At 47.7% G+C, this 11659-nt stretch overlaps 1 protein-coding gene across 1 annotated transcript in view; it reads right to left on the reverse strand.

The window, feature by feature from the left end:
* magi3a (membrane associated guanylate kinase, WW and PDZ domain containing 3a) overlaps positions 1-10773 on the reverse strand; it is a 114936-nt gene extending 104163 nt beyond the window's left edge. The window contains exon 1 of the mRNA XM_061257617.1: positions 9221-10773. Within this exon, the coding sequence (XP_061113601.1) occupies positions 9221-9527 (307 nt within the window). The 5' untranslated portion in view covers positions 9528-10773. The remainder of the gene's footprint in view (positions 1-9220) is intronic.
* Between the last annotated feature and the right edge of the window lie 886 nt (positions 10774-11659).

Below are 11659 nucleotides of genomic sequence, written 5' to 3' on the forward strand. Positions count from 1 at the left end.
GACAGATAACCCGCCGTGCGGAAAAACCCAAACGGGCTGCTCTTTCGCCGCGTCCCGTGTTGAATTATATCTCTGTCCGCAGACGTGTTAGCACAGCACGCGGCGCACAATGGAGCCAGCGCGAGGCAGCCCGGCAATGTAGCGGGTGAAGAAACAGGCCTGATAAACAGGCCTCGACGTCTGAATCCCTCAGATCCAAAGCGCCATTTTCTGAGGCACTGAAACCAAACGGCATCATTGTAAAAAGACTGTGCGGAAATGTATGAAGAAGTGATGTAAGTAATCCAAGACCAGAGAATGTGCTAAGCATTAAAAATGATAAAGCACTGTACACAACAAACCTGTCAACATAACTATTCAGAAAGATATTGAAATATGTTACGGACATCGGATAACATGGTTTTTTTTTTTTTGCTGCTTTTTTTTTTTTTTTTTTTTTAACCTGTTTTAACTCAGACCCAATTCATTTGCTTTAAAAACCGTCTTGCAAACTGCCGCAGTGGTCAATGTTCAGCGGTCAGCGGTCAGCACGCCCCCCCGCCCCCGGCCCCGCCTGCCCCCCCCCCCTCCTGCTTCTTAATCCTGGCAGATGGGGAGTGTCCTGGTGTCCTCTGCTCTGCCAGAACCCAAGCTGCGGATGCTGACTTAACGGGATGATGCCAGGGGATCGATAAGCTGTTAGCAAACGTAACGAGCGAGAAGGGCCAAGCGGCCGGCGTGGGGCCGTGACGCTCACGCATTCTGATCAGGCCTGCTCGTTTGCTCAGAGGGGGGCTGACAGGCAGCCCTGGGCCTTGCCAAAAAATTCAACCCCGTGCATCTCTGCTGAAAAATGGAAAAACAAATTAAATGAGGACGGAAATAGTACGTGTTTGAAGAAGAACTTCCTATTCATCTGAGATCGGGTAGGAAGTAACCCACACTGCAGTGAATAAAATCTTACACAAAAAGGCACAACGTTAAAAATGGAACATATGCGGGTTTAATTTTGGACTGCTTACTGAATTGTGCTTTAGGCTTACTGATCAGCTGGAAGGCCTACAAGGCCATACATCATTGAACATGGAATACCTTTGCTTCCACAGAAGCTCACATGGAGTTGAGGTAATCCACCAAATGACCATGGATCAAAGCGGCCTCTATACAGGAACTACCATTCACTCCCAGGAACATGTTTACAGATAATATTCCTCTGAACCCAGTCAATGTACAGTGCAGGGATTATGTGGCCGGTTATCTGGTGGGACGATGCACAACTGGCCATGACATCATCCAGGGAGGGAGGGTTTCAGCCGGCAGGGCGGGCCCCTCCTCTCTGCTCAACGAGTGACTACAGGGGCTAAAGAGGTGCTCCCCCTGTGACCACACCTGTGACCACACCTGTGACCAGGGGTCTGCGTGTGGTTCCTCAGCAAACATCACTGCCACAGGAGAATGTGAAACAAGCCTCGGGAATTTAGAACCAAAATAACACAGCATCTCAAGGCACTGCCGAGCCTCCACATTCAAAGCAACGGAGAAGAAAAACAGAAAATAAGAGAGGGAAAGAGAGGGGGGAATAACCGAGAGCTAGAAAAACAATGACACCACCGCCTGCAATGAGCTACACAAAGGAACCGCAAGGTCCATCTGTGGACATCTCCATAATCACAGGGGGACAACGAGTGCCAACGTCAAAAGCACTCTCAGGGAATAGAAAGGGAAAAAATACCGTCAAACGAGATCGCATTTTGCCTCTAAAGGGCACTATAGCGCGAAGACAATCCTCAGCTCGGCCTTAATTTCCCATCTTTATGCGTGTGCATACTCGCGACTGGCGAGGAGGCCTGGGAGAGCAAGCTATTTGCAGACATTAAGATTCCAAAAAGCCAACTGCCCTCCTCCCATGGTGCACTGCAAATCAGACAGGAGAGGAATAATAAAAGGGCTGGGGACGTGACTGCGGTCGGCCTGCCGCGAGGGCGGGAGAGAGCGGCCATGACAGTCACATGGGTCTGGGGGGGGGTCAGCCGTCATTTAAACAAAGGCTTCTCCCCGGTCATTTTGTAACTCGCTTTTGTAGTCGCTAAAAAAAGTAGGCTAATGCTTTCAGTGTGAGTGATGTGCATGCGTCTCTGGGCTGCAGGAAAGACAAAGTGGGACAGCAGAGATGGATGGACAGAGTCAGGAAACCGGAGGGCAGAGTGACACACATCTCCTCCAAGAGAAGGAGAAACTCCACGAGCGTGCAATCCATCCTTCTCTCTGCTCGCCTTACCCCAGCGTCCGACAGCCGATCCGCCCAATGGTCCGTGTCTTTGTTCACCAATTCATCCATTCCAACCCCTCTACCTGCCCCTAAATTCCACCTATACAAACTTTTACTCACCCCTACTGTATTCATTCGTGCCTCCATTAGTCCACCTGTTCATTCTTCGGCCCATACCTTCATGTTGCCGAAGAACAGGTCCTGTTTGCCCCACTCAGGCTGCGATATTCTGGAAGTGGTCATTGACTGACCAACTGACATTACAAGCTGTGCCTTTTACTGCTATAAAAGGGCAGCCTTTTTAAGTTGATCCCTGTCTTTCGGTGTGAAAGCAGTACCCCTGCTTTCCAATAATGGTCTCCAGTTGTCCAGATAAGCCCTCGTGCAGTGAGGGGCAGCGGTGGATCCAGTGGGAACGGCAGGGCTCGCAGCTGAAGTGAGCGTCACCCCTGGTAACCGTCTCTCCCCGGCCATTGTGGGCCACAGCGGAGGCAGCTCATTGGCTCACATTAGACTTATGCTGCTGGCTAATGCTTCCGTGAGGGGAAAAATAAAATAAAAATAAATAAAAAACGGAAGCAATATTTAAATGTCTGTCTGTGTTATATATGAGCTGTTAAGGTGGGGGGAATGGAGAAATAAACAACAATAATGATCCTCTGGCTCCAGGCGGATTCGTACCCGGGACCGAGCTGCAGGTGAAACGGAGCTCCGTGCCGTGGCTGGAGGGAGGACCCCCGGCGTTACGGACTCTGGGTGTAGCAGGAGCACCCGAGTGGAGGAATAATGCGGGTGACAGAGTGACAGTGCAGTATTTTTTTTTCCTTCTCTTGCTCAGTGAGATCACACCTTCACACAGTTGCAGATGTGACACTCTACCCCCACTGGAGAGTTAAGCACGGTCGGAGAATGTGTGTTCTTTATCAGTGCTGTGATTAGCAAATGCAGCCGGGGAAGGTTGGTGACACCGTGGATCTGGGACGGATTTGCGATGGTGGGGTGGGGGTCCTGAAGCGGGCTTTCACAGGTTCTGGCGTGCGAGTCATCACTCTTAGTTTGGATTGAGCTGGCGGGTTTTCCCTCCGGTATTTACCGCTATGTTGTGCACCTGGAGTGATGGATGGGGTGTGTGGCTAGGACAGGGTGATTTTAATATTCAGAACAGCTGCTGCTGTCTGGGTCCGAGCCCTCCCGCTCCCTCCGGTTGGATCGGTGAGCAGGGACTTGTGACGGGATTGGGGAATGAGTGGAGCTCTGGGTGGGGCGGGGCGAGGCGAGGGATGGCTACGGAGGGATTCACACGTTTGTGTGTGTGTGTGTGTGTGTGTGTGTGTGTGTCTGTCAGAGGGTACTACTCGTAGTGCAGGTGCCACAGTAAACAAGCCTGTGTTCAAAGTACACTGGAAACAAAGTAACAAAGTGCACTTCTGACAGAAAAGGGGGAGGGCAAGCGAGAGAGTGAGAGAGAGAGTGAGTGAGAGAGAGATTGAGAGATTGTGGCCAAGGGGGACAGCTGCCATTGTCATCAATAAAAAAAATCTAATCATACTGCAATAATAACAACAGCAATAACAGGTTCAGAGGTCAACCCCAGCTGATCACTGCAATTTGATAATGGCCTTTTTATTTTTTTTGTCGTGCTCACAGCTGGAGCGCAGGCTCTGTGACCTTTGCAGCTGTGCTTCCTTCCGCGGTCGTGAAAAGCCAGAGAGCACGCCGCCCTGCTCGCAGCTTCGCAAAATTAATTGTTCACGCCTGGCTTGTCCCGACATCACAGTTTGGCATTCTGTATACGTCGGTTCTCAGGGAATAAAAAATAAGCCGTTTTTATTGCGTTTTCTGGCATATTTGATTCTGGCGGAACTAATGAAACAGAGGCTGAAGAGAGTGACACGCAGGGCAGGCACGCGGTGTGCCACAGCAACTGTAATGGGCTGATGTTTAGCAAACTCCACCGCAGAGACTTTTATTGCCAGAGCACCGGATGGCAGCTTAATTTATGGTTGTCATACTGCGTGCATGCGTGTGTGTACGCACAAGTATGCATATCTGTGCGACCGTGCATGTCTGTTTGCGCATGAATGTGTATCAGACCTGGATGAAATACATAATGGTTTTGGATTCAAATACGTGTCTATGTTTTACTGAGCTAGTCTGGTGTATTGGAAGCTATAAAAAGTGCACACCCTGCCATCTGGTTCTCTTGGTTGGCTCAATTGCACCAGGCAAGATCAATGAGCACAGAAAAGTATTTTGAATTCAAAACAATATGTTGGGCCCTGGTTCCTCAGCACTGCACCTGTGTGAGGCGTGAGGCGTGAGTGGGGCCTACTGCACAGCCGGCAAGGTCAGCCTCCAGCACGGAGCTCGTAAAGTCGGGGAAAGCATACTCCCGGGCGCTGGCTCCCTGTGCTCCATAAAGGACCACGCGCTGAGAGACTGCAAACTGCACTTAAGCAAGTGAACCGTGATTACACTGGGCTTCCGGGCGCGGCCGCATCCGCGCGCTAGAACGTTCCGGCCCTGCATGCGCGTGCGCACACGCTCCGGGGGGAGAGATCCGTCACCAAGCCGCGCCATCCATCTCGCCCTGCGCCTGTTGACAAGGTGACAGCTCCCTCCGCCAGACACCGGTGTGAATTTTTCAAAGGCCAACTGCAAATGCTGCCCTCTGTTCATCGAGCGAGCGAGGGAGGGAGGGAGGGAGGGAGGGAGGAGCTGGCAGGAGAGCTGAAGAAACCGCGGCGCTAATGAGAAGAGGGGCGTTGCAGCAGCGCGTTGCGGAAGAGACACGCGGAAAGGGAGTCGGCGAGGATGCCGAGGCAGCGGGGCGGTCGCGCGCTAATTGGTGCGCTGCGGTCCGTGCCGGTGTATTTTTGGCTCAGGACAAGCTCCCGAGGTCCGTGGGGATCTGGGAAGAGAAGTGAGAACGCCTTGCTCCGAGGGCCAGGGGCTCGACTGTAAATATTCCAGGAGCGGTCGGTCCATGCAACCTCGACCTACAGAACACACACGTACCCAGGCTGTAAGAGCTTATCCAGGCTGCAGGGGAGCTGTGGGTTTAGCACAGAGCAGAGCAGCTCAATAGGAACCTTTATATCATTCTTACCCGATTACGAGTCCCCTTGAAGGCTCTCTTACAGTTACAATGGGAGGTAGCACAGGGAGCAATGAATGAAACAAACTAAATGTGAAATCACCATTTGGCATGATACAAGACAGAAGACATAAGTGTACAGTGCTGCGGCTGCCAACGATATGGTGCAGACAGTAATATCGCACTTAGCTATGTTTCGCATCAAATCTAAAACACATCTAACCTCAAGTGATACTGGGGGCAGGTAGCCTAACAGCAAAGCAGCAAAGGGAAGACTGCTGTAACTATCCAAAATGACAGCTTTGTGGAAACAGAGTGGCCTGGATCTGTTCTTAACTTACAAATAACATCCAGCGATGCTTTTTCCCTTTTTCAACAGTGAGACTGGACAATTTTGGCGACTGAAGAAATGGTCAAATCGTGTTCCTGAAGATATACATTTTAGAAGTTCTATTTCATTCTGCATCAAAGCTAAGGACAAATCGTTGGCTGAGTCCTCCTATGTCCCCTATGTGTCTGAGAACTTCAGACCCACAATACAATCTGGGACCATTTTCATTCCAGTCAAACCACAGGGGTTGATTTACTCCAATTGTGTCCACGTTCTCAGGAAAAACACATTTTGTGTAACCATATCCCTTGGTAGTGTGGAGGAGGCTATAAGTCTGTCCGTCCAACACCACGGCCATTTAGGGAGAACATCTGTTTCTCCCTGGCGAGGATCCACTGAACCCATGAGAACATGCATGCACTGATTTATTTTTTTTATCTTTATTGGCATGGAGCCATCAATATAATTCTCATGACAAAGCAATGCTGTCATGACGCTGGCTCTCAACTGGAAAGCACTTTCAGCTTCCCGTATCAAATTTAAGTGATTACTACCACATCCCATTCCACACACACACACACTGGCCATACCATCAGAGGGGCGATTTCATATCATTCATACGCAGTAATCGGCTGTTAGAATGAATTGTAGGTGAGCTGCGCCTTGCGAGAGAGAGAGAGAGAGAGAGAGAGAGAGAGAGAGAGAGAGAAATGAGGGACAGAGGAAAAGAGAAACACAGGAGGGGAGAGAGAAAGTAAGAAGTGAGGTGATGTAGCTAAAGCTGAACACTCACAACACATGGTTCTCATGGACACAAAAAACAGGCACACACTTACTGCAGACTAAATACACGCCATACAGGAAATGCACACAAAGGAAAAGAAAGAATACACCAAACAGCAAGGGAGAAAAAGACAATGTCACTCACACACACACACACACACATATATACAGTATACTCTTTCACAAAATTACATGGACACAAGAACACATATCATGTTCCCTAGATACTAGCGTACGAGCAAGTAAGCCTTATCTATCAACGTAACTCATTCCTCCATAGAGCGGCTATAATCTGGAGTTGCAGTACATTTCTAATTTCACTTAATTAAATCAAGTCATGTTTCTACAGATGTCATTGATTTCCCAACGGCCCAGCAGCAACAGGGAAGCAGGTGACATTGCGGTCACTCCTGTGAAAATACCACCACACATCTTATTGCAGTTAACAGCTATTGCATGCTCTTCACATAGATTTTACACACCTTGTCTAAAATGTCCAACAGACATTATGGGGGGCTGGTGAAAAAGAGAATGGGTCTGCTTGTTACAGACACATGATATGTAGAGTGACTGCATAGTGCCCTTCAAATGCAGAGACAAACAGAGCCTACCAGCAACTGCACTGGAGGCCAGGATACAGGCTCTTCTATAAACAAATGAAATGTAAGACTACAACAAATAAGGAGGCACTGTGGGATACTGTAGCCTCCCGCTCCAGCTCTGGGAAGAGGGATTCCCCGACTCTCACCCCCCTCCTATCAACCTGCAGTTCTCATGCCGTCTCATTACTGGCACAGCAGTGACCAGAACTCCCGAAATATTCATAATCCCAGATCCACCTCTTCTCGTCTGTCCGCTGCCCGAACCCAGCTCTGACCTAACCAGAGGACATCCCTTTCTCCTGGAGGACGTCCTGAGTCAGACCTGCGTCGCCCTGGTGACAGATGGTGCAGCGCTTTGGGGCATCCCCCTTCAGTGGGAGAGTGCCCTCGCTGCCCAACATCTGGTGGGCGTGAGCCTGCAAGTAGCGTCGTGTCCGACCGCCTCTTCCTGGTAATGCCCGTCCTCCGAGTGGCCTTGTCTTCCAGCTCAGCTCATCAATGATTGAGGGGGCGTGAATTAAACATGGGGGTGTCGCCATCGGAAAGAAACACGCGCCCACTGGATTTCAGCAGAAGGCTAAACTGAGTCTGCTAGCATACTGGTGCTCTGCTCCAAAAGGAGTGAGTCTAAAACTAGCTATGCTAACCAAGGCAGGGACAGGTACCCTCAATGATTCATGGATAAAGCCTTGAGTTTTCCAGTAAATAATCCACACAGGTAAAGATCTTCTTGCCCTCTTTCTCCCATGGAGGAATGCATGATTTTCCCTCAAAATTCCCATTAACCCTTTCAGGGTTGTAATCTCACAAATGTGTCATTAGAATGTTCTTAATTGAACATTCCAATGCTGATGTAAACAATCACTACTGGTAATTGAACACAATAGATTAGAACACTTAGAATTAGACTTAAATTTAGAAAAAAGAATTAAAAATATATATATGTAAGATGTAATTAACAGAAAAGTGTAGGATTAAACTATTCGCACAGAGACCCACTGCTGGTACTCAATTCTCACAGACAAATAGTAACTAGTTCCATAAATTAGAACTACCCGCATCTTGTTTGAATCTAGCTCTACCTCATGGGAGAAGAGAGGCACTGAACCACACAAAACATGTGATGCAACACAACACACATGCACAGCCAGACTCCAACACCCAGACATGCATGCGTGTAAACACATACTCTCATTCACTTGCAAGCACACACACATACTCCTGGAGGCCCTGGTCTCAGCTGGGCCTATGCAGCCTCACATTCTCCTTGTTTATTCCCGTCCGAGCATAACCGCGTCACATGTCTTCCCTGTCAACAGCCCCAGGGCATTCTGGGCTGAGGGGGACGCTCATGCAAAATAAAGTGAGCCAATATGCCCTCGGTTGTCATGGGAAGGGTGATGATAAACGGCTCATTGCAAATCATCAATTTGGCAAAATAGGGAACAGAAAAGGCTGTTGCATGCTGGGAATCCAGTGGGTCAGAGTGCATGAGGCTGCATGTGGATGAAATGAGTGTGGATGTGTGAGCTGCCTGCAAATGCAGACTGCCATTTATGCAACACTGCTCACATCCTCAAGGGCCTAAACTAGCCTGGGCTCACACGGTCTCACTCTGCTCAGCGGCCAGCCAGCAATACATCATCTGGTTCCTCTACACAAATCCCACTTGAATCAACACATTTTGTCGACAGACATTTCGCCTCCTGCACTGGATAGGCTGCCATGATAGGCCCGTTCATAACTAAACAGGGTTAATGTTCAACCTCTGAAGACTAATCATCTAAAAATGTGCACATGTTTATTTCATTCTTTCCCAAGCTGTAACCCATTCATGTAAAACGCTGCCACACGAAATCTTAGTCCATGTAGCCTAAATACCCTACTGCCATTTGAGGACAATACGGGGTAATTAAAGGCAGGTTCATGTGGTGTCCTTCACATCAATGCGAAATGTAATAAATAACTGACATTATCACGAATCCTTCTCAATAGGCTATCATTTCTTAATTTCCTGACATGCAACAACAGATAATTCAACAACTGAATTAACACGTGCATTGCCCTATAGCTTGATAAACAAACAAGTTTCCCTACACAACAATTTTGGGGAAAAACTCAGACATAGGCTAACAGTAATCTGCTGGATAAGCACGTACCTGGTTTGACGGTTTTCAGTCGGATGGGCTCCCGAAAGTGGCGGATGACAGCCAGGGTGTCGCGGTTTGTCAGCCCGCTGACTGGGGTTCCGTTTACCTCCAGCAACACGTCCCCGGAGCTGGGCACCCTGCCGACGTGACACACCATCGCGTCCGACATCACCTGGCCCAGGTACGGGAATTCTCCGAGCTCGGCTCCCCCTCGCACTTCGACCACGGAGCTGAACTCTCCGGCGTTCCCCCACGACACTGCACACTCCTGCACTTTTCCAGACCAGTGTTTCTTCTTTTTCAGTGTTTTGGACATGATTACGCCCTGTCCAAAGCTTTTGCGAAAAGTCTCAGAAGGGTAGTATACCAGGCGTAGTAGTATGCTAGACTACGTTTTTCTAAAACGCAGCTAGGCAAAGGAGAACGATTGCACAGTGATGTCGATTTTTAAATGCAGCAGTCACCCCAGGCGTGCTGCGTTCCATTCCTTTAACAATTCTTCATTATAAAATACACAATTGTTTACTTGTAATATGCATTAAAAAGACTTTCGTGGATTGTAGATTCAAGGCTGTTCACGTCAATGATGTACAGAGCCCAGAGCAAGTCAGATAACACTTAGGCTACAGCTGTTTGTCCTGTTTAAATTCCAGTTTGAGCCTACGGTCGAAACACGCAAATCTGTCCCTTTTAAATTGTTGTATTAATGATAGCAGGATTCTATGATCGACGACGGACTTTCCTAATTATCCAAATATAACTAGGCTGAATATCTACTCACATCACGACCAACGCATCCGCTAAGAGCTGATTTAATTCTGTGTCATTAATAGCCTACTATCCTTGGATACCTCAATCAAAATATTCCACCAAGACAAACAGGTGTCTAGCTACAACAGTCGTTATTGTCCAGTTAATACGTGTGCTAAAAACGTCTCAGTCCTTCTTGAATACACAGGTTTAGCTACACAAAAACAAGTTGCTAGCTATCCTGCTACACGTCTCCACCTGAAATACCGTGATTCCATGCACTGACCAGACAATTTTCAAGACAGATAGGCTAAACCAGTTTTAAATTACAGACGTATTTCGCCACGCATCCGATTGCACCTGTGAGTGATTGTAACGGAAGCTCGTATTAGATTTTTGAGAGATTTTGTAAATTAACGTTTAGCTTTTCTGTTTCTTATCCAAGTAGTCTGCGATAGGTAGATTCGGCGGCTTGTATTCCACACACCTGCCTGGCAACAACAGCTGTGTTCTTCGGAAACGGGCACAACAACACACCTGGCACCGGGCGGAATGTTGACTTGCGAGTATGTACGCGATATCCCCGTCTATTCAAACGTCTGCTCCTTAGGCTACTTGTACAACCTTCGCAAACCCAGCTTGTGCTTCTTCCGCAAAGATAACCGCACCGTGCACTGCGTCTTTCCAAGGATCAGCCGGTATAAATTCACAGCTACGATGCAGTCTTCACAGTAGCAAGGTGACAAATTATTTGATAACTTTTTTTTAGTTATTTTCACCTTGTTCATTACTCCGAGGGACAACCGGACGATATTGACTGTCGTAGTTTGGAGCCAATCAGGAGAAGAGATTAGGCTAAAAACATTCGATGAAAACCAATGATGAAACCGGCTGGGCGGGTCTTCCGCGGAGGTTTTTCGCTGTCTAGCTATCTACTCCGTAATACAATTGGGATTAACGTTAACTCATTACTTGCAGGGTGCACCTTGGACTAGCTCAATACTACGGGGATCTCTGTCCATCCTGCACGCGCATTCCGGAACTATAAAACACCCGTAAGCCTGTCTACTTAGAAGGGTTACTTTAACAAGGCTATTTTCTATTTAAACTGCTTTTCAAAAATGCTGTCTTCAGCCTAGTCACGTTTTCCAATTATTTTTTATTGTTCTTTTAAGGTAATTATGCCAAATTAAAGTGCAGGACGTAGGTAGTTACCAAAATATTGTTGCTTGAAAAACGCGACAGGTGATAACCCGCTGTAATTGTTTTATTTAAACATAGCCTACTGCCTATTGTGGAATCCAGGAACACGTTTACTCTTATTTTACATAGGCTAACCAAGTCTCTTTTATTTAGTCTGCCATCTATTCGTTCTTAGGTAGGCTCCCAATGCGTCTATAGAAATCTAACTGAGTGAAACAGGCTACCTGAAACCATGATCTATTCCAACCTGTTAACTAGGCCATAAACAGGCTACGATTAGGCCACGCTAAATTACAACGGAAATATGTTTATAGCGTTTAAATTCACCAGAATGCAGTAGGCTATGCATGTCAACTCTCTAGATTTTAGAGTAAACGAATTTTCAGTTGACTATGTCACAACCAGGAGAATCAGGATTATCTCATGTTTTAAAGCTGCCCCCTAGTGATGCTACACAGTAATCGAAGTCCTAAAACTGAGGTGGAAGCAGGCTTA

Source organism: Conger conger, chromosome 10, assembly GCF_963514075.1.
Source record: "Conger conger chromosome 10, fConCon1.1, whole genome shotgun sequence".
NCBI lineage: Eukaryota > Metazoa > Chordata > Actinopteri > Anguilliformes > Congridae > Conger > Conger conger.